The sequence below is a fragment of the Artibeus jamaicensis genome, unplaced genomic scaffold (assembly GCF_021234435.1).
Source record: "Artibeus jamaicensis isolate MK-2021 breed Jamaican fruit bat unplaced genomic scaffold, CSHL_Jam_final contig_65, whole genome shotgun sequence".
NCBI classification, from domain to species: Eukaryota; Metazoa; Chordata; class Mammalia; order Chiroptera; family Phyllostomidae; genus Artibeus; species Artibeus jamaicensis.
Window position 1 is genome coordinate 2,073,868 of NW_026521913.1, and position 24,160 is coordinate 2,098,027.

Sequence of the window (24,160 nt, forward strand, 5' to 3'; positions counted from 1 at the left end):
GATGTGGGGAACACCAGAGGCCACACTTGGTGTTCTGGTCCTCTGCTATAGGTCAGCATCCTTGGGGTAGAAGATAAATTGATGAAAAAACTGGAAGCCATGAGGGCCTGTACTCTGGCCCCTTGTGGGAATTCTGGAAGGAGAGTGCTGTACAGGATGTCTCCAGGTCTCCACAAGCATGCTGTAGCTGAGTAGAAGGGCCAACAAGGCATAGTCATCCATTAGAAGATGGAAGGAGTTAATATAAGGTGTCACCATGGGAGCAGTGAAAAAGAGAGTTGTGTGGGTGTTCATTGGGTTGACCATGGAGAATATTGGAAGGGGTGATATGAGCCTGCCCTAGAGGTTGTAAGGGAATAACTTCATCCAGGAGGGCACTGGGGTCATGATCTTAGGTCTTAACAGTATTGACATTTTGTGTAGATCTTAGGCATTAATTTTTTTTGGCTTTCTGAATGAGACTTGAGGGGTCTGTAGTGCTTGTGAGAGCTGAGGTAAGACCAAGTCAGCCAGGGAGGGTCCCTTGCCCATGAGCAATAGAGTACCAGAGCCCAGGTCCTGATTCACACCAGCCACCTGAGCAGAGAGGCCACTGAGAACTGACAGCTGTTTTGACACCAAGATGAGACAGTGTGACTGTGCATTCAAGATTTACCCAGCTGCTTACTCAGCAGGATGGAGGTTTGTGAGGAAGTTTGGAAGAGCCCATGGAAATGCAGAAGCCACATTTTTTTTTTGGTACAGTTATGTAGTACCATCTGTTTTTTGACTAGTTGCAGGAGAAAAGCCATTCATTTACTGACAGTTAGGTGTCCACCTGCAATTATTCAAATCAGAGATTGTATAGTAGAGGCCTGGTGGCTGGTGCTGACATCCAGGTGTGGATGGATATAAGTGACGGGTCTTCTGAGCCTTCATTCTGGCTGCCTCTGAGACACCCACAGCCAGCTAAGGACCAGAGAAGGTCTGTGGCACCCTACTTCGGGATTTTAGCCATTGTACCAGATTGTGGACCCAAATAGGGGGATAGACTAAAGGACAGCTATTACTCCAATTATTTATTTTGGGGTTTTGTTGTCCGTGGGCTTTTGTTGCCCCTTCTGACAAAATTTGTCATCCCAGTCATCCCACAAAATCACCACCCAATATTCAAAAATTTTTTTACAGCTTAATTGAGTAATGACAAAGAGAAAGTGACCTTGGCATTTGCTCTGCTCCACAGAAAAACAGCAGTCAGGACACCTCCACACCTCAATGAGAGGAGCTGCAGTTTTCATTTGCTTTTCTTAAAAAAAAGAGATCCCTAGGGAGGCTGACAGACCCTAAAGGGAGAAGCTTTGAGTTTTCAAGGCATGAGAGGGAAAGAAAAGGCAAAAGAAAATGGAATGAGAAACTTCACGATATTGGGCATATTTTTCTTTGAAAATGAGTCAAAAACCTTCATGGTTCAGAGGACATTCCCAATATATTGACATTTCTCTATCACATTGCAAATGTTGGTTCTTATTTATTAAATGGATATGAAACTGCTAAAATTAACCTGTGTTTTTGTCCTCTCTTTCATTCCTTTCATGCTCCCTCAACTCATTGGGAGGATTTTTTCCCCTTTCTGGCTCACAGCTAGAGGAGCTAGGACAACTTCTCACTGAAAGAATGTGGTTTCTGCTTTTGGTTGCAGGTATTGCCTACTTTAAATATTTACTTAACTGTCTTCATTAGGGTGTAAGGGGACCATGTTCCTAAGCAGTGCTTCATATTTCTGTTCTCAAATGTTAACACACTTGAAAACAAACAAGGAAATTGTTTTGGAACCTACCATCTATTTGACCTTTATCTGAATAGTAAGACATGTCCTGGCTGAGCATATTTCTTCTTACTAAGCTGAAGCAGTTCATGTGTGTTCTGTTAAAAGGAAATTCCATCACTTTCACTTTTTTCCCTTGTAGAATGTAGAATCACTTTCATTCCCAGAGCTTCACTTTGCTTCCTTGTGTCAACATTGATCTCTGTGTACAGGTTTTTAGTGGTATAAAACTAGCTGTGCCTCTGAGGTGATGTGTTTTTTTAACTCAAAATAATTTTTCAGTGGTTGACCTAGAGTTGGCAATATATATTTTAAACTAACCTAAGTCCACCTTCAAATATCACTGTATCACTTCATATCTATTATAGGTACCTTAGAGAAGCATTTACCACATCCTGCCTCCCATCCCTAACACTACTTTTCATATGATATATAAATGAATACATTGTTACTATTATTATTGTATAAATATTTTTAGATTAATTAAGAATAAAAAAGATCTTATTTACCTTAATTTCTTCTCTGATGCTCCTCAGTTCACTATGTGAATCCAAATTTCTGACTTATATTGTGTTCCTTCTGCCTGAAGAACAACTTTTTAGGATTCCTTGCAGTGCATATCTAAGAAAGCCTTTATTTCTCCTTCACTTTCGAAACATAATTTTGGTGGTATATTCTCAATCAGTGCTTTTTCTTTCTTTCGATACTTTAAATATTTTATTCTTCTCTCCTTTTGGTTGCATAGTTTCTTCTGAAAAGTCCTCTGTAATTCTAATCCTCATTTCTCTGTAGGTACAGTGTATTCAAGGCTATTCCATGTGCATCCCTTCCTACCTTACCACCCCAACCCCAGAATTTATACAAGATTTTCTGGTTTTCTTTTTTTGCAATTTGTATATGATTTGCTTAGGTATGATTCCTGCTTGGTGTTCTCTAAGCCTCCTGGATCTGTGATTTGGTGTTTTCTGTCATTAAGTTTGTAATGTTCTAGGCCATTCATTAGTTGGAATATTTCTTCTCTATACTCGCTCCTTTTTCTTTCTGGTATTCTAGTTATACGAATATTAAACCTGTTGTGGTTGCCCCACAGATCTTGGGTGGTCTGTTACTACTTTTTCTCCCATTCTTTTCTCTCTTTGAATTCAGTTTGGAAAATTTGTATTGATCTATCTTTAAGCCCACTGATTCATCACTTGACTATGTCCATCAAGAAGTCTTCATTTCTATTACAGCGCTTTTATTTTATTTCTAGCATTTCCTTTTAATTCTTTCTTGGAGTTTTCATCTCTGCTTACATTACCCATCTCTGCTTGCATATTGTCTGGTTTCCTCATTAGAGCTTTTAACATATTAATCATACTTATTTTACTTTGCCTGATAATTTCAACATCTATGCCATATCTAAGTCTCATTCTGAGTATCACTTTGGGTTTTCTGAGCTTCTGGAATCTTTAAATGTATGTTTTCCAGTATATTTGGGAAACTTTAAGCAATATTTCTTCAAATATTATTCTTTGCCCCATTCTCTCTCTTCTTACCTGGAGGTAAGTAGAAAAGAACCAGTCAGAACAGCAAGGAGGAAAAAAGAAAATCCCCAAAAATGAGTTTAAGGGACTTTTTGGGACAACATCAAGTGTATTGACTTCACATTATAGGGGTACCAAAAGGAGGAGATAAAGTAAGAAATTGAAAATCTATTTGAAGCAATAATGACTGTAACTTTTTAAGACTGGCAAAGAAAATAGACATACAAGTTCAGGAAGTGTAAAGAGTCCCAAACAAGAAGTTTCAAGATGGCAGTAGACTAGGACGGAGCAGATATCAGTTCCTAGTATAAAAGAGAGAGAAAACTATCTGATCGGAGGAGGTGAGGCCAGCAAGCCAGCAGTTGCCAAGCATATATGAAAATAAGAAACCAGAAACCTCATTGGTCACGGAAGAACCAGACAGTAGGGAGACAGCAGCGGTACAGTAGACTCTGGGACGGAGCAGGGAGAAACAGCCGGTGCAGGGTAGGGGTACCAGCGCCCAGTGGCGAGAGCTCAGCGGCGTTTGGGACAGCCTTCAGCGCCCAGATGGCTCCCTCCCTAGGATTTTTGGGCCAGGGGGCCTGCCAAGTGGCCCAACCAGAGGGGAGCAGAGGTGATTTCAGTCTGTGCATAGCTCGGAGGTCCAGCGCCTGGTGGGAACTGTGTCTGGGAGAGTGCCTAACGGCGCCTGGGACAGCGTTCAGCGCCCCGAAAGCTCCCTCCCTAGGATTTTTGGGCCCGGACCTGCCAAGAGACCCAACCAGAGGGGAGCAGAGGAGATTTCAGCCTGCACACAGTTCTGGGTCCAGAGCCCGGCGTGGTGCTGCTCCATCCCTAGGTTTTTTTTTGGCAGAGGTTGGCCAGGGGACCCAGACAAACACAGGAGCAGAAGGGATACACACCACGCAGCATGCCATGACGTGCACACAGAGTTTCTAGGTCGGCGCCCAGTCCTCAGATCGGCTCCCGGCTTCCAGTCCACCCTCCTCAGACTATCTGGAAGACTCTGGCACTGAGGGGTCCTGGGAAAAGAGCTGAGACCCTCAACCCCCTCCCTTTCTGGCCAAGCAAGGTGGGGTGCCGGGAGAGACTTTTTTGATAGCCTTTGCGGAGAGGGTGCGGAGGACAAAGGGCCCCAACCAAGGACTCTGTGGTTGCCAGCCCAAGAGAACTCAGAGGTGCAGCCTGGGGCTCTGAATCCAGTAGACACGGCAGCCTGGTCTGCTTCACACCCAGCTTGGCAGCGAGCCCAGGATTGGGCACAGGGCCTGGGCCTTCCCAACAGAACGGGGGCAGGTCTGTGCTCAAGACCGAGGGAACTAGGCAACTAAGCCGGTGCAGGTGCCTGCAAACACAGCAAACCAGCCTATGGCGGTGACCCCTGCAAGGGGAGCGCTGTGAGGAAGTTCTAGTTCCCCATTGTAGGGAGTTGGGGAGAGGTGCCAAGTGTCTGGATCCTGAGAGGGGCTGGCTGAAAAAAATCACAACAATCGACCCTCATCCAACTGCAACCAGAAAAACCGGTTGGGGTAGTTTGAAGCGAACAAGTGACATTTCCTTTTCTGATGTTGTTTTTGAGAGATTATTTTTGTTTGTGCGTTTTTTGGTTTTTTGGTTTTTAACTTTATTTTATTTTTATTCTTTCTTTTTTTTTTACCTTTCTTCCTTCTCCATTACTTTATCTTTTTGCTTTTTAAAAGTAATCTGTTATTTCTTTTAAATTTTATTACTCTTTCATCTTTCCATACTTTTGTCGTCTTTTCCCGGATTTTCTGTTTTATTTCTTTCTCTTTTCTTTCTAAACTTACTATTCTTTCTTCCTTTCCCCTACCATTTTTTTCTTTCTTCCTTTTATTTCTTTCCATGTCATTTCCTTCTTTTACCCACAAGAGTCGCAATCAACTTCAAAATATGAAAAGACCAGAGCAGGACCCATAGAAGAGGCCTCCAAATAGTAGAGTCAGAGAGACAAACTGCACATTGTTGTAGGAGAGAAGCCACAAGTTGCTGCATATTTGAGTAGGTGGAATCAGAGAACAACAGGATAACCAAAAGAGGCTGCACCACTGAAATTCACAGGCATTCCACCACAAAAGTTCACACCATAAACCCAGGCTGTCAAAACAGATTAATCTAAGAAGCTGAGGCTAACAAGAAGAGTCTCACAAACAATGGGAAGACAAAGAAACAATCCACAAATGAAAGGAAAGGAGGAATCCTCAGAAAGAATGTTAGATGAAATAGAGGCAAGTCAACTATCAGATACTGAATTCAAAGCACTGGTTATCAGGAAATTCAAAGAGCTCACAATCAGCTACCAGAAACTACAGGGGAGCTAAAATGATCTCATCGCAAACTATATCAACATGAAAAAGGAAATGGAAATTATTAGCAAGGGCCAAGAGGAAATAAAGAATACAATTTCTGAATTAAAAAACACAGTGGAAAGCATTAAAAATGGGGTAGATGAAACAGAAGATCGGATTAGTGAATTGGAGGACAAAGTAGAAAGCATCTCACAGAAAGAATAGGAAAGGGAAAAGAGGCTCAGAAAGAATGAAGAGGCATTAAGAGAAATGCAAGACAATATGAAACGTAATAATATCCGAATAATAGGAATACCAGAAGAAGAAGAAGAAGAACAAGAGATAGAAAAATATTTGAAAGAGTAATTGGAGAAAATTTCCCTAATTTGATGAGAGAAAAAGTCACACAAATCCAGGAATGACAAAGAGTCCCATTCAAGAGGAACCCAAAGAGGCCCACTTCAAGACACATCATCATTAAAATGGCAAACTTCCAAGACAAAGAGAGAATCTTAAAGGCAGCAAGGGAGAAAAAAGAAATAACATACAAGGGAGTCCCAATAAGGTTAGCCACTGACTTCTCAATGGAAACACTCCAAGCAAGAAGAGAATGGTAAAAAATATTCCAAGTAATGAGAAACAGAGGCCTACAACCAAGGCTACTTTACCCAGCAAGGCTCTCAATCAAGATAGAAGGCCAAATAAAGAGCTTCCAGGACAAAAGAAGTCTAAAAGAAATTTAGAGCTGCTATTCTAAAAGAATAGTAGAGCTGCCACCAAGCCAGCTCTACTAGAAATACTAAAAGGACTGCTTTAAGGACTTCCTTAAGAAAGGAGGAAAAGAGACAGACGGAGAGGAACACAGGTACGAAAATGGCAATGAATAAGTACCTATCAATAATAACCTTAAATGTAAATGGATTAAATGCCCCAATCAAAAGACACAGAATAGTGTCATGGATAAGAAAGTATGACCCACACATATGCTGCCTACAAGAGACCCACCTCAGGACAAAAGACCATCACAGACTAAAAGTGAAAGGCTGGAAACAAATTTTCCAAGCAAATGGACAAGAAAAAAAAGCTGGGGTAGCAATTCTCATATCAGACAAAATAGACTTCAAAAAAAGAGCCATAAAGAGTGACCCAGAAGGTCACTTCATAATACTCAAGGGAAGAATCCACCAAGAAGACATTAACATCATAAATATATATGCATCCAACATAGGAGTACCAAAATATATAAAGAAAATCTTAGAGGAATTCAAGAAAGATATAGACAGCAACACAGTTATAGTGGGGGATTTTAACACCCCACTATCAAAATGGACAGATCTTCCAAACAAAATATCAACAAACACATTGCGGCATTAAACAACACCCTTGATGAAATGGACCTAATCGATATATACAGACCTCTTCACCCCAAAGAAGCTAAATACACATTCTTTTCAAATGCACATGGAACAGTCTCAAAGATAGACCACATGATAGGACACAAAAGGAGCCTCAACAAATTCAAGAATATTGAAATCATACAAAGCATTTTCTCTGACCCCAAGGGACTGAAACTGGAAACCAACCCCAAAGGAAAAAACCCAAAACACCCAAAATCATGGAGACTGAATGGTATGCTATTAAACAATGAATGGGTCAAGAATGAAATTAGGGAAGAAATCAAAAAGTTTCTGGAAACAAATGAAAATGATCTCACAACAACCCAAAATTTATGGGACACAGCAAAGGCAGTCCTGAGAGGGAAGTTCATAGCAATACAGGCCTACCTAAAGAAAACAGAAACATTTCAAACAAACAACCTTACTCTAGGCCTGCAAGAACTCGAGGAACAACAACAAAGACACCCCAAAGCAAGCAGAAGGAAGGAAATAACCAAGATCAGAGCAGAACTAAATGACATAGAGACTAAAAGCACAATTCTAAGGATCAATGAATCCAGGAGTGGGTTCTTTGAAAAGATAAACAAAATAGACAAGCCTTTAAGTAGGCTCATCAAGAAAAGAAGGGGAGGGACACACATAAACACAATCAGAAATGAAAGAGGAGAGATTACAACTGATACCGCAGAAATAGAAAGGATTGTAAGAAATTACTGTGAAGAACTCTATGCCAAGAAATTTGAGAACCTAGGGGAAATGGACACATTTCTAGAAAAATATAATCTCCCAAAACTCAATGAGAAAGAAGTAGAACACCTGAATAGACCAATAACAGCAAAAGAAATTGAAGCAGTAATCAAAAAACTCCCATCACACAAAAGCCCTGGACCAGATGGTTTCACAGGAGAATTCTACAAAGCATTTAAGCAAGAGCTAACCCCTATTCTGCACAGACTATTCCAAAAAATCCAAAAGAATGGAAAACTCCCAAACTTCTTTTATGAAGCCAGCATCATCCTAATTCCAAAACCAGACAGAGATACAACAAAGAAAGAAAACTTCAGGCCAATATCGCTGATGAACATAGACACTAAAATCCTCAACAAAATATTGGCAAATCGCATCCAACAATATATCCAAAAGATTATACACCATGATCAGGTGGGATTCATCCCAGGGATGCAAGGACGGTTCAACATTCGCAAAACAGTAAATGTAATTCATCACATATACAAAAGGAAAGGCAAAAATCACATGATCATATCAATAGATGCGGAAAAAGCTTTTGATAAAGTACAACACCCATTTATGATAAAAACAGTCAGCAAAGTGGGAATAGAGGGAGCAATCCTCAACATAATAAAGGCCATTTATGAGAGACCTACAGCCAGCATCATACTCAATGGGCAAAAACTAAAAGCTTTTCCACTAAGATCAGGAACAAGACAAGGATGTCCACTTTCACCACTTCTATTCAATATAGTATTAGAAGTTTTGGCCACAGCAATCAGGCAGGAAAAGGAAATAAAAGGCATCCAAATAGGAAAGGAGGAAACAAAACTGTCACTGTTTGCAGATGACATGATAGTGTACATGGAAAATCCTATAAATCCCAAAAACTGGTCCAACTAATTAATGAACTTGGCAAAACAGCAGGATACAAAGTCAATATCCAGGAATCAAAGGCATTTTTGTATACTAACAATGAATCAGCAGAAGCAGAAATTAAGAAAAAAATCCCATTCGATTTAGCAAAAAGAAAAATAAAATATCTGGGAATAAACCTAATCAAGGAGGTAAAAGACCTGTATGCAGAAAACTACACAGCACTGAAGAAAGAAATCAGGGAAGACACAAACAAGTGGAAAAATATACCTTGTTCATGGATTGGAAGAATTAACATTATCAAAATGTCCATACTATCCAAAGCAATATACAGATTCAATGCAATACCTATTAAAGTACCAATGGTGTGTTTCACAGACATAGAACAAACACTTCAAAAATTTATATGGAACCATAAAGGAGCCCGAATAGCAGCTGCTCTTTTGAGAAAGAAGAACAAAGTAGGGGGGATCACAATACCTGATATCAAACTGTATTACAAGGCCACTGTAATCAAAACAGCCTGGTACTGGCAGAAAAACAGGCACATAGACCAATGGAACAGAACAGAGAGCCCAGAAATCATCCCAACTCTCTACATTCAATTAATATTTGACAAAGGTGGTAGTAACATAAAATGGAGTAAAGATAGCCTCTTCAGCAAATAGTGTTGGGAGAACTGGACAGCTATGTGCAAAAAAATGAAACTTGAGCACCAACTTACACCATACACCAAAATAAATTCAAGGTGGATAAAAGACTTAAATATAAGTCGTGACACCATTAAAGTCCTAGAGGAGAACATTGGCAAGAAAATCTCAGATATTCCACGCAGCAACATTTTTACTGATATGTCCCCTAGAGCAAGGAATAGAAAGGAAAGAATAAACAAATGGGATCTCATCAAAATAAAAAGCTTCTGCATGGCTAAAGAAAACAGTATTAAATTAAAAAGACAACCAACTGTATGGGAAAACCTATTTGCCAATGATACCTCAGACAAAGTTTTAAATCTCCAAAATATAGAAAGAACTTACACGACTCCACTCTAGGAAGACATTGAACCCAATTAAAAAATGGGAAAAGGACTTGAACAGACACTTCTCTAAAGAGGACATACAGAATATCCAGAGACACATGAAGAGATGCTCAATATTGTTAGCTATCAGAGAGATGCAAATTAAAACCACAATGGGATACCACTTCACACCGGTCAGGATGGCTATCATAAACAAAGCAACAAACAACAAATGTTGGAGAGGTTGTGGGGAAAAGGGGTCCTTAGTTCACTGTTTGGTGGGATTGCAGACTGGTACAACCATTATGGAGAACAGTATGGAATTTTCTCAGAAAAATAAAAATCGACCTGCCTTTTGACCCAGCAATTCCACTGCTAGGATTATACCCCAAGAATTCTAAAACATCAATTTCAAAGAACCTATGCACCACAATGTTCATAGCAGCACAATTACAATAGCCAAGAGCTGGAAGCAACCTAGGTGTCCATCAGTAAATGAATCCATCAAAAACTTGTGGTACATATACACAATGGAATTCTATGCTGCAGAGAGAAAGAAGGAGCTACTACCTTTTGCAACAACATGGATGGAACTGGAAAGCCTTATGCTGAGTGAAATAGCTCAGGCATTGAAGGACAAATACCATATGATCTCACCTTTGACAGGAAGCTAAAGAATAAAACAAACAAGCAAACAGAATAAAAACAAAGACACTGAAATAGAGAACAAGTGGGCAGCGACCAGAGGAGAGAGGGAAGGGAATTTAAGGGGAAAAAGGGGGAGGGATTTTGAGGAACAAGTATGAAAGACACAGGGATGAGGACTGGGGGAGGGGAAATTGGAGGGAGGAGGGAGACAGAGCGGGGGGGTGGGATGGGAGAAATAGATAAAAAAATGTACTTGAAAAGTAACTAAATAAAATTTATTATAAAAAAAAGAAAGAGTCCCAAACAAGAGGAACCTGAAGAGGCCCATACTGAGGCACATCGTAATTACATGCCAAACGTTAAAGACAAAGAGAGAATCTTAAAAGCAACAAAAGGAAAGCAGTTACCTACAATGGAGCTCCCATAAGACTGTCAACTGATTTCTCAGCAGAAACTGCAGGCCAGAAGGGATTGGCAGAAAATATTCAAAGTGATGAAATGCAAGGACATACAGCCTATATTACTCTATCCAGCAAAGCTATCATTTAGAATTGAAGGACAGAAAAAAAAACCTCCCGAAGAAAAAGCTAAAGGAGTTCATCACCACTAAACCAGTATTACAAGAAATGTTGGTAGATAATTCCTGAAGAAGAAAGAGAAGAAATGAGAAGAAGGAGGGGGAGGGGAAAAAGAAGAAATACAAATATGAAAATAATACCCAAAGGAAAAAAATCTCACTAACAAGGGCAAACATAAGTGAAGCAATGGATGAAACAAAACTAAAGTTAGTGCAAAGGTGAATAGGCAAAAATAGGAAGATCATGTGTAATTACAACAGTAAATTAAGAGATAAACACAAACACATGCACATACACACAAGAAGTTAAAAAAAAAGTGACCAAACATGTTGAAGGGGTAAGTAAAAAATGGTAGTGATTATAGAATATGTTCAACTTAAAACCATCAATTAAAATATACTGGTATAAACATAGCTTGGTATATATGAAGCACATGATAATCAGAAACCAAAAATCTACAAGAGATATACAAGAAATAAAGAGAAAGGAATGCAAACATAACAATACAGAAAGTCATCAATGTAGAAGGGAGCATGAGAATAAGAAACAGAGAATTACAAAAACAAGTAATGAAATGTCAATAATGACATACCTATCAATTAATTTAAATGTAAGTGGATTAAATGCACCAATCAAAAGACAAATGGCTAAAGAAGATGTGTTGCATATAGACAATAGAATATTACTCAGCCATAAAAAAAATGAAATACTACCATTTGTGACAACATGGATGGACCTAGAGGGTATTATGCTAAGTGATATAAGTCATTCAGAGAAAGACAAATACCATATGATTTTACTTATATGTGGAATCTAAAGAATAAAATAAAAGACAAACAAAATTGAGATTGACTCATTGATACAGAGAACAGACTGATGGTTATCAGATTTGGGAGAGTATTCAGGGACTGTGTGGAAAAGATGAAGGTATTAAGAAGTGCAAATGATCTTGGCTGGTGTAGCTCAGTGGATTGAGCATGGGCCTGTGAACCAAAGGGTCGTGGTTCGATTCCTGGTCAGGGCACATGCCTGGGTTGTGGGCTAGTTTCCAGCGGGGAGTGCACAGGAAGCAACCATACATTGATATTTCTCTCCCTCTCTCCTTCCCTTCCCCCTCTAAAGATGAATAAATAAAAAATCTTTAATAAAAAGAATTTCCAAAAAAAAAAAAGAAGCACAAATGGGCAGTTACAAAATAATTACAGGGATGTAAAGTACAGCTTAGAGAATATAGTCAATCATATTATAATTCTATGTACTGTTAGATGGATGCAAGACTTGACAAAGGAAAAATAAAATTAAACATGTTAAGAAATAAATTACACGATCGCGGTTCGATTCCCAGTCAGGGCACATGTCTGGGTTGCAGGCCAGTCCCCTGCAGGCCAGTTCCCAGCAGGGGACACACAAAAGGCAACCAAACATTGATGTTTCTCTCCCTCTCTCCTTCCCTTCCCCTCTAAAGAAATAAAAAATAAAATCTTAAAAAAAATCTGTTAAAAAAAAGAAATAAATTAATTAAAATTGAATAAAATTTAAAATTCACTTCCTCCACACAGTAGCCACATTTCAAGTGCTAAAGAGCTACCTATGGCTAGTGGCTGCGGAATGATTCTATGCTTGCAAAGAGTTCATTTGGACAGCATCAAGTAGAGGGACTAGGTTAAGATTTTGAGACCATCATTAGAACCACTGTAAGTTCTGTAAGATTGACATGGTTAAAAATATACATATATACATGAGAAATAGATGGGGTAGAAATTAAGCCAAAAAAACTAATTGCTTTCAGAGTTTGTTCCTTCCACTATTAGGTAACATCAGGTTTTTCCCCTGATTGCTTTATTATATAACACCAAGCTTTACTTTATTAATTAGAACTTGAATCACTGCCCTCATGTACTCATCACCAAGCGGGCACCATCAACATTTAAGTATCAGAAGAGATTCTCTATTTTGAGAACTCAGTGGAGAGCTCACTGGAACCTTTAACAATGCTAGAAGGTCTGAGTGAATCCTTCATTGATCATTGACTTTCTAGCAACTTTCATGTTTTTCATAGAATAGCTTTTCTTTTCTAAGTAAATGAATTCAGATTAGATCCTCTGAATGATTCAGATCCTCTGAATGATTTCAGGTCATTTATTTCATGACCTGAAATAAATAAATGACTCTTTTAAAAAAATTTTATTTAGTTATTTTTCAAGTACAGTTTTTTGTCTATTTCTCCCATCCCAGCCGCCCCCCCCGCCCCATGCTCCCTACCTCCCTCCCATTTCCACCCCCCTTGGTTCTCGTCCCTGTGTCCTTCCTATTTCTTCCTCCAAATCCCTCCCCTTTTTTCCCCTTAAATTCCCTTCCCTCTCCCCTCTGGTCACTGTCTCCTTGTTCTCTGTTTCAGTGTCTTTGTTTTTATTCTGCTTGCTTGTTTGTTTTGTTGTTTAGCTTCCTGTTAAAGGTGAGATCATATGGTATTTGTCTTTCAGCACCTGGCCTATTTCACTCAGCATAATGCTTTCCAGTTCCATCCACGTTGTTGCAAAGGGTAGTAGCTCTTTCTTTCTCTCTGCTGCATAGAATTCCATTGTGTATATGTACGACAATTTTTTGATCCATTCATTTACTGATGGGCACTTAGGTTGCTTCCAACTCTTGGCTATTGTAAATTGTGCTGCTATGAACATTGTGGTGCATAGGTTCTTTGATATTGATGTTTTAGGATTCTTAGGATATAATCCTAGCAATGGAATTGCTGGGTCAAAAGGCAGATCAAATTTTATTTTTCTGAGAAAATTCCATACTGTTCTCCATAATGGTTGTACCAGTCTGCAATCCCACCAACAGTGAACTAAGGTCCCCTTTTCCCCACAACCTCTCCAACATTTGTTGTTAGTTGCTTTGTTTATGATAGCCATCCTGACCAGTGTGAAGTGGTATCTCATTGTGGTTTTAATTTGCATCTCTCTGATAGCTAACGATATTGAGTATCTCTTCATGTGTCTCTGGATCTTCTGTATGTCCTCCTTGGAGAAGTGTCTGTTCAAGTCCTTTTCCCATTTTTTAATTGGGTTGGGTGTCTTCTTAGAGTGGAGTTGTGTAAGTTCTTTGTATATTTTGGAGATTAAACCTTTGTCTGAGGTATCACTGGGAAATATGTTTTCCCATACAGTTGGTTGTCTTTTTAATTTAATACTGTTTTCTTTAGCCACGCAGAAGCTTTTTATTTTAATGAGATCCCATTTGTTTATTCTTTCCTTTCTATTCCTTGCTCTAGGGGACATATCCGTAAAAATGTTGCTGCATGAAATATCTGAGATTTTCTTGCCAATGTTCTCCTCTAGGACTTTAATGGTGTCACGACTTATATTTAAGTCTTTTATCCACCTTGAATTTATTTTGGTGTATGGTGTAAGTTGGTGCTCAAGTTTCATTTTTTTGCACATAGCTGTCCAGTTCTCCCAACACTATTTGCTGAAGAGGCTATCTTTACTCCATTTTATGTTACTGTTCCCTTTGTCGAATATTAATTGACTGTAGAGAGTTGGGTTGATTTCTGGGCTCTCTGTTCTGTTCCATTGGTCTATGTGTCTGTTTTTCTGCCAGTACCAGGCTGTTTTGATTACAGTGGCCTTGTAATACAGTTTGATATCAGGTATTGTGATCCCTCCTACTTTGTTCTTCTTTCTCAAAGTAGCAGCTGCTATTCGGGGTTGTTTATGGTTCCATATAAATTTTTAAAGTGTTCGTTCTATGAATAAATGACTCTTTTGAGAGTCATTTGGAGAGCAGATCTGTGGTTTTGGTATATCCTAACTCTAGCACTTACCTCTTGTGGTTGTTCTAATGGCCTGAAGCCAGAAGCAGATCAGCTGGTTGTCAGTATCTTTGAGTGACTCAGTGTTTCAACAGACTGTTGAGGACTCCCGGTCCTGCATTGTTCCCCAATGTTTCTCTGATGTTTCCAGGGAGTTAAAAAGAACCACTCCAGCAGCTTCTTTCATAGGCTAGGAAGTTGTGGTGCTAAGTTATCAGATACTTCTTACTGCTGCCTGTCAGGTGTCCCCAGCCTACAGGTCATGTCTGGCTCTCAAGTAGTTCACCTGGCTCACAGTAAGATAAAAAAAATTGCATTTGGAAATGGATGTGGTCTTCTCAGAGGGAGGTATATTTCCTGTGTTCTGGGGTTTCTAAAATTTAAGTGTCCGTGGTCCACTCTTCTAGAAAATCATGTTATTTATCAGCTTGGACTTGACTTCTCCTCACATCCCTGCTCATACTTCCAGCTATGTGAGCCTCATGATCTCCACCTGGTCCCAGTTGATAGCCAGCAACCTGGTCCCTAGGTTTTTCTATAGTTATATTTAAGAAGATGAGAGGGAACATTTGTTAAAGGTGAGGTTGGAAATTAAAAGCATCTACTGACCAATCCATGTATTGTGATGGGGCAGTGACTTATGGCTGGACAAAAGTCTCTAATGTTGATATTATGATTAGGTATGCCTGTTAGAGCTCCCAGTAGTAGCACAGTTAGTTATTTATTTACTTATAAATTGAATCTATCGGGGTGACATTTGTTAATAAAATTATATAGGTTTCAGGTGTACATTTCTATAAACATTATCTGTATATTGTACTGATTTCACCACCCCAAGTCGAGTATTCTTCCATCAACATTTATTCCCCTTTTACTTTCTTCTAGCTTCCCACAACCCCCTTTCCCTCTGGTAATCATCATGCTCTTGTCTGTGTCTATAAATTTTATTTTTCTTTGCTTAATCCCTTACTCCTTTTACCCAGCCCCCAAACCCCCTCCCCTCTGACAGCTGTCAGTCTATTTTCTGTATCTATAAGTCTATTTCTATTTAGTTTGTTAGTTTATTTTGTTCATTAGATTCCACATACAAGTGAAATCATATGGTACTTGTCTTTTTCTCACTGGCTTATTTCACTTTGCATAGTACCCTACAGGTCCATCCATGCTGTCACAAAAGGTAAGGTTTCCTTCTTTTTTAAGGCTGAATAGTATCCCATTGTCTAAATGCACCGTAGCTTTTTTTATCCACTCATCTACTGATAGGCACTTGGTGTGCTTTGGAGCACTGTTAGTTCTGAAGACATATTTAGTTGTAAACCCCAGGTTAAATGCTATATAAAGTCCCTATGCCTGAGTGGTTTACCTAAAAACCTTGAGAACTCCTGGGCTGAAACCTTTCAGAATTCCTTCCAATTTTCTGATTCTGTAGGAGGGAACTAGAATTTCTAAATCATCTTTCTCATATAAAATTTCTTTTAAAAGCTATTTTTATTACAAAGTTAAAATTCATTTTTTATAGAAAATTTCAAAGATGTAAATACTAAAAAAAAAATAGAAGTCATCTGCCATCTCATTATACTAAGGTAGTAATTACACAATGCTTTCATAACATTTTCTCTAAGCAGTTAATTTTTTTCTCTTTCCAAAGTTAGAGACATACTGTATATTTAATGTTACCTGCATTTGTCACTTAATAAAATATCATGAATGCTTTCTAGGTCATTTATTCTTCTATAGTAAACCTTATCATTTTCAACTGCACATCAAATATATGAAGTATACATTTATAATCTCAATGCATTAAAACATGTAGAATATTTAATAGGAATAAGTGTATAAGAATAATGTATTCAAGTAGAATCTCAAAGCTCATTTTGCGTCCAAAACCAAAGGTTTCAGTTTATACCAAGAAGATGGAGTTTGCCAAAGGTCTCTATGAGAACCAATTTCAGTATCTGTTACTAGTATTGCAGCTTAGAAGAAAAGTAGAGTTCTTATGTGTGGATTCACATATTGATTAAAATACAGAAAAAAATGGACTGCTTCTCTAGACTTACAAATGGAAGTAATTTGTTTCCCAGGAATTGTTTTATTTTCTCTACCCTCTGGTGGTCTTTCAGATAATTCTTATTAAGTGATTCAGGACCTTGACAACCGTGTTTCAGAGCATGAGGGCAGGCCTTGGGGAAAGTTTCAGTCCCTTGTTTGGGTCCAGACAAAACCAAAGAACATGGACTAGGGGGAAGTTGCAATTAGCCTTTATTTAGTGGGCCTGTGGACCTCAGTATCAAGCTGGGATTAGGAATGGAAGGCTATTAATTCCATTGAGGAATTTGCTCATTATTAATTCCTTAAGAATGCAGCCTGTGTTGAGTGCATCTGGAGGCATTTTCACAGACATGGCATCACCACATGCAACCCCCGTGACCATAATTTTTGACTTTTACTGAAGTTCATCCAATTGGAATTTAGATATAAGGGAATAGAAACTGCTCAGTTAAGTTTAGGATTTAGTTAACTCTTGAATGGCAAATACCTGCCTCACAAATTTTGGCAAGACAAGCTGGTTGTAGCCTCAGATTACAGAGGGAAACTCAAGACGCTTGGACATTTTATATCAAAGGAAATACCATACCTCAGGCAGTATTGAAAATATCACAAGAACATGTGGTTAGTTTTCCCAGTCCCTGTGCTTTCTTTTTTTTAAAATTTTTTTTATTGATTATGCTGTTACAGTTGTTCTATTCCCCCCTTCATTCCCCTCCACCCTACCCCCCATCCCCACCATTACCCCCACTTTAGTTTATGACCATGTGTCTCAATTCCTTTAGATTCTATATTTCCCATGCTATTCTTGCCCCCCCCATCTATTTTCTATCTACTGTCTATGCTACTTATTTTCTGTACCTTCTCCCCCCTTCTCCTCCTCCCACTCCCCTGTTGCTAACCCTCCTTGAGATCTTCATTTCTATGTTTCCACTCCTGATCTAGCTGTCCTTTTAGTTTGCTTTTGGTTTAGGTGTGGTTGTTAATAACTGTGAGTTTGTTGTCCTCTCACTGTTCATGTTTCTTTAACTTCTTTTTCTTAGATAAGTCCCTTTAACATTTCATATAATAAGGGCTTGGTGATGATGAACTCTTTGAATTTGATCTTATCTGAGAAGCACCTTATCTGTCCTTCCATTCTAAATGTCATAACCCAGCGACTCTGAGTGGCCCGGCCCAGGTGAACCACCTAAGAAGCTAATCCTCACCTAGCTGTGAGAAACAGCAGAGGGGGTCGCCATTTCCCTGCTCTGACCACGCCCCCACATACAGCGTCACAACCCAGCAACCTGGGAGTCCAAGGCACCGCTTCTCACACTTAAAGGACCAGAACAGACCAAAAATGTCGCAAGAAGATCTCAAAGCCCCAGAGACCATAGATCTAAGGGATAAAGAAATAGCAAAACTCTCAGGTGCACAGTTTAAAACACTGGTCATCAGGATCCCTGTGCTTTCTTTAGCCTAGTACCCCTCTGCCTCCCTTATTGGTAAGAGGATTGGAAATGAGGCTTTCTGTCTGTTATTAAGGAATTAGTCTGTTTCATCTCTTGTCTAGTATGTGGGCATAAAGTTGTATATGATATATCATTTTTATCCTTTAAATATCTATAAAATCTGTATTGATGTTGCCTGTTAGATTCCTGCTATTTGTAACTTTTGTCTTTTTTTTCCCCTTGTCTGGCAAGAGGTTTATTGATTTTTTTGGGGGGGGGTTCTTTTTTTGATTTGTTTTAAAATTGATTTTAATTTAACATAGTTTTATTTCTGCATAGTGCCTTTTATATGTTATGTAAGAAGTAAATGAGATCAGGTAAGAATATTGCTGATACCCATAACTTATGGATGTAGAAGGTGTCTTTCTTTGGTCTCAGATTGTACCTTTTTCTCTTCTTCCTTTTCTTTCCTTTTCTTTGCATTTTTTATTGTTATTTAAGTACAATTGTCTTCATTTTCCCCCCCACCCCACTCACTCCTACCTCTCACCCTCGATCCTTTTCCCTTTGGCTTTGTCCATGGGTCCTTTATACATGTTCCTTGATGACCCTTCCCCCTTCTTTTCACCATTATCCCCCTCCCACCTGCCACCTCCTACCTCCTGTCTGGTTACTGTCAGTTTACTCTTTATTTCAACATCTCTGGTTATATTTTGCTTGTTTGTTTTGTTGATTAGGTTCCACTTATAGCTGAGATCATGTAGTATTTGTCTTTCACTGCCTGGTATATTTCACTTAGCATAATACTCTCCAGTTCCATCCATGCTGTTGCAAGGGGTTAGAGCTCCTTTCTTTGTGCTGTGTAGTATTCCACTGTGTAAATGTACCATAGATTTTTAATCCACTCATTTACTGATGGGCACTTAGGTTGCTTCCAGCACTTTTCACCTTTTTATTTTTCTTTTTGTTTTTCTGTTTACAATTTCACTGTTGTTCTTGTTTTTATTATTCCCCTACTCTGCTTGTTCTTGGTTTACTTTGCTTTTATTTTTTTAGTTCCTTTGAGTGGAAACTCAGATTATTGACTTCACAGCTTCCTTCTTTCTTTTCCGGCCTCCCTCATATTTTTATTGTAATATAATAAGTAAACATATAAAAATAGTAAATTTCAAGATTTAAAAAAAAAAAGGTTTTACAGTCCCAGTGAGAATTTAACTTCAAAGAACAGTCTATATCCAACTGATTTAAATTAGAATCTCCAGTCTTATCTAAGCACCCCACTAAACCAGATTTTTAAAACATTTTCAAGTACTTGAAATACAAAATGTGCACAATGTAACAAAAGAAACATTAACACTCTTAGTTTGATTCTCTTAAGCTGCTCCACACAAAATTCTAAATTTTCCTGAGCTGATAGATAATTACTTACCCAGTAAAAAGCTAGGTGAAGATTACTGTACTTTGCCATGTATTTTGCATACCTGTGGTTTTGGCCCAAACTTTCAGTAAAAAAAATCTTTTGTTTTAATTTTTTAACTCAATTATTTATTTATTTATATTTAGCAACAAAACAGATTATTGTATTCCAGGGTATTGTTTTGTATACAGATATCATTGTTGCTTTCTAGAGTTATATCTGTAATGCATAAGCATAAATAAAAGAATTAAAACCATTTATATAGATAAGGAATTACTGCTATTCATATATAACACACATGCTTATTTTTCCCTCAAAATTTTGGGCAGAAAGTATGCATTATATATGATAAAATATGATGGCTTCCCAAGTAATATGGTGGTGGTGGTGGTGGTAGTGGGGTGGGGAGAGTGAGGACCATACCTTTTCTTTTAATTTTAATATATTTTATTGATTATAATATTACAGTTGTCCCATTTTTTCTCCCCCTTTTCCCCTTTGCCCTGTACTCCCCCTCCCACCATCATTCCCCCAACTTAGTTCATGTCTATGGGTTATATAAGTTCTTTGGCTTTCCCATTATCCATATAATTCTTAACCACCCCCTGTCTGTTTTGTACCTACAATTTATGCTTCTTATTCCTTGTACATTTTCTCCCATTCTCCTCCCTTCTGCTCCCTACTGGTAACCCTCTATGTGATCTCTATTTCTGTGAATCTGTTCCTGTTCTAGTTGTTTGCTTAGTTCATTTTTTTTGTTGTTTTTTTAGGTTCAGTTGTTGATAGTTGTGAGTTCGCTGTCATTTTACTGTTCATATTTTTTATCTTCTTTGTTTTAGATAAGTCCTTTTAACATTTCGCATAATAAGGGCTTGGTGGTGGTGAACTCTAACTTGGCCTTATCTGGGAAGCAGTTTATCTTCCCTTTCATTCTAAAGGAAAGCTTAGCTGGATAAAGTAATCTTGGGTATAGGTTCTTGCTTTTAATGACTTTGAGTACTTCTTTCCAGCCCCTTCTTCCCTGCAAGTTTCCTTTGGAAATGTCATCTGATATAGCCTATGGGAACTCCTTTGTAGGTAACTATCTCCTTTTTTCTTGCTGCTTTTAAGATTCTCTCCTTATCTTTAATCTTGGGTAATGAAATTATGATGTACCTTGGTATGTGCTTCCTTGGGTCCAATTTCTTTGGGACTCTCTGATCTTCCTGGACCTCCTGGAAGTCTTATTTCCTTTGCCAGATTGGACTCTCTGATCTTCCTGGAAGTCTTACTTCCTTTGCCAGGAGAACCTTGGAGAGGTTCTCCTGCATTATGTTTTCAAATAAGTTTTCAATTACATGTTCTTTCTCTTCCCCTTCTGGTACCCCTAGGATTCAGATGTTGGAATGTTTAAAGTTGTCCTGGAGGTTCTTAAGCCTCTCATCATTTTTTTTTTTTGAATTCTTGTATCTTCATTCTGTTCTGGTTGAACATTTATTTCTTCCTTCTGGTCCACACTGTTGATCTGAGTCCTAGTTTCCTTCCCTTCACTTTTGGTTCCCTGTACATTTTCCTTTATTTCACTTTTTATAGCCTTCCCTTTTTCCTCTATTTTGCAAGCATACTTAACCATTTCTGTGAGCATCCTGATTATCATGTTTTGAACTGTGCATCTGATAGTTTGGCTATGTCTTCATCACTCAGTTGTGTTTTTTTCTGGGGCTTTGATCTGTTCTTTTATTTGGGCCATATTTCTTTGTCTTGGTGCACCTGTTATGTAGTAAGGAGCAGAGTTTTAGGTATTTTCCAGGTCAGGGCAACACACATCAATGACTTATGACACTGTATGTGGGGGAGGGGTCTGAGAGAGACGATGTCAATTGCTTGGCTCTGGGCTGGCTTTCTGTCACTTCCTCTGCTACCCACAAGCAAATTGGACCCTTGTGGTGCTAATTTGCAGGTTGGTGATTTTGTGTACATTTTAGGGCCCTGTGGGTCTCTCCAGTGAACCCCTGAGAGGCTGGAAGTTTCTCCTGCTCCCTCAACATCCACAGGTTTTTTCAGTCAGAGGTTTTATGGCTTTATTTCCCCTTGCTGGAACCCTGGTTTGCACAGTCTGTCTTGCTCCCCAGTTGTTCCTCCTGGTTTATCCACACACAAATGTGGAAACACCCACTCTGCCAGCCCCAGTCCTCCAGCCACTGCCTTGCTATGAGTCCTCTCTCCTCCTGCTGCCCATCTCTGCCCCTCCTTCTGGACTGGATGAATATTTCTTTAACTCCTTGGTTGTCAGACTTCCATACAGTTTGATTTTCTGGCAGATATGGTTATTTTTTTGTTTTAAAATTTGTTGTTGTTTTTTTGTTTCTGGGGGGAGGCCAAGTGTATCTACCTATGCCTCCATCTTGACCAGAAGTCCCTGTTCATTTCTAATATAAGGACTTAATACTATGAATTTCCCTCTAAACACTGCCTTAGGTGAGTATCTCAGTTTTGCTATATTTCATTTTCATTTTGTTCACTTTAAAGTGTTTTATAATTTGCCTTGTGACTTCTTTTTGCTATAAAAGCCATTTGGAAGTGTGTTGTTTAATTCCCAGATATTTGGTTTAGTTACCTTTTTGAACTCTATGAAGTTCTAATACATTGGAAACTTTTTGATGAAAAGGCATTTGAATTTATAAATGATAACATTGCATATTTTCACGGTAAAGTGAAACACTGTCATGTTATTTACATTGTATGAACTTCAAAAACATCATCCTCAGCTATTTTATTATGCTTAGTAATATTTTTAAATTGGATTTGAAGGCAAATATTGGGACCCTTCTGAGTTATGTCTTGTTTTTGTTCTTTTTAGTGCATTATTATTGGGTGAAACTGGATTCTGAAAAATTCATGAAAGATGCTAAACACTTAAACTGCTTCAAGAATTCGGAACTAAATTGTGAAAAGGAAGACAGAAAGAAGAAATCAGGAACCTGAAGAGCCCTGCAAAAAACACCAAAGGAACGTTACCATTTTCTGTTGTTGCTGTGGTCTGATGGAGGAAGTGGGTGCTGCCAGTGCAGAGAACGAGCCCTGTGCTCATGGCAGCAGGCCATACACCTGTGTCTCACCCACAAGAAGACTTTGTTGGATCCTGTATTGTCTTTGCTTACTTTTGGAACAGGCTGGCCCAATATCATTTGTCATCATGTTCTTTTTTCACACTGTGGTTTATTTCTGTGTGTCCATTATGGATGGGTTTCAAATACATTCATGCTATCCATGTTCTTCCCAACATTGAGCAAGCCAGTGCCCATGTAAAGAGAACAATCACCAATGATAATGTATTATGTGTGGCTTTTGCATCTTGTAAATTTTCCCTTTTTTCTAAAAAAATAATAAAACTCCAAACCTTACCAGGTTATTATTTTTTTTCCCAAATAACCCTCTTATGAGAGGCATTCCCTTAGTGGCCCACATAGGCTTCTGATTCCCAAGTGAGAGACTGTATGATAATTTGTAGTTAATTACATTTTACTTGGACATGAGGTGGCAGGAAAGGGGAGTGTGGATGGGAAGGAAATCCAGTTATAGAATGGCCAAATGACTGAGATCAAGTATGACTGCCATATCTGATTTATCCACCTTTGAGAGGTAGGGGTAAGGCTTAGCATGTTAGGCCATACAGATGCCCCTTTAACTGGAACTGCATGTTTCTCCTTATATCCAGGCTGGTATAGCTCCAGTAATATGAAGAAAAAACCATACTTTGCCAAAGAGTTTCTCAGTTCATCTTGAACTTGGAGTTCAATAGCTATAGTTATCATTTTTAGACATTATATGATATTAACAGTAATATATTTTTATATAACATTTATAATATATTAAGTGATTGTATTAAACAGAGTTTAATACTCTTTTGAAATACTCCTTGCTTACCAATAGAAGAGACATCCTTATTTGGCATTTTTTTATAATGCTAAAACTATCTGTGACCTTTATAATAACTCTTGAGTCCCTCTAGTCTGACCCAATTGTCTACTTCAAATAAAAACATAGAAAATATGTGAAAAAAACAAAAAGCTCAAATCACATCTTCAATGTACAATTAAGTAGTTGGAATATGGAGTTGAAAAGGGGTTTGCCAGATTGCTATACGCTGAATTGATACAGATGGCCCAGTATAATGCATGATAGTTTAAATCTGGATTTGAAATCATTGCATCCCAGATGCAAACCCCTGGTCAGCTCCTCCACCTCTGTGGACAACAAAGTACAAGAAGCTCTTCTGTTTGAGTTACCTAAGTAGGCTTTTACAGAGTGAATTCAAATTCACTTTGAAGTTACTTGAACCTACAGTTTGGTAAACTAGTTGTGAGGTTGCAGACTTGCTGAATAGATTTGTCGTACATTTCCTTGGCACAACATTTTATCAGCACCAGTTATTAAACATCTGCACCCTGTCCTTGTGGTAATGGATAATGAGGATAGCACAGAGAGAAGAGCTAATATGCTTGATGTTTGGATGGTAATATTATGATAGACTCCCTTATAACCCACAGTATAGTTCCTGGATGACATTTCTTTCTTATTTTTATTTT

General features: G+C 38.5%; 1 protein-coding gene across 2 annotated transcripts in view; it reads left to right on the plus strand.

Moving 5' to 3' along the window:
- DTD1 (D-aminoacyl-tRNA deacylase 1) overlaps positions 1-22,975 on the plus strand; it is a 308,428-nt gene extending 285,453 nt beyond the window's left edge. Inside the window, exon 7 of one of the 2 annotated variants that reach the window (XM_053670944.1) lies at positions 22,432-22,975. In XM_053670944.1, the coding sequence (XP_053526919.1) occupies positions 22,432-22,556 (125 nt within the window). In that variant the 3' untranslated portion in view covers positions 22,557-22,975. The remainder of the gene's footprint in view (positions 1-22,431) is intronic. The other variant, XM_053670946.1, reaches the window with a different exon arrangement.
- Positions 22,976-24,160: the final 1,185 nt, after the last annotated feature.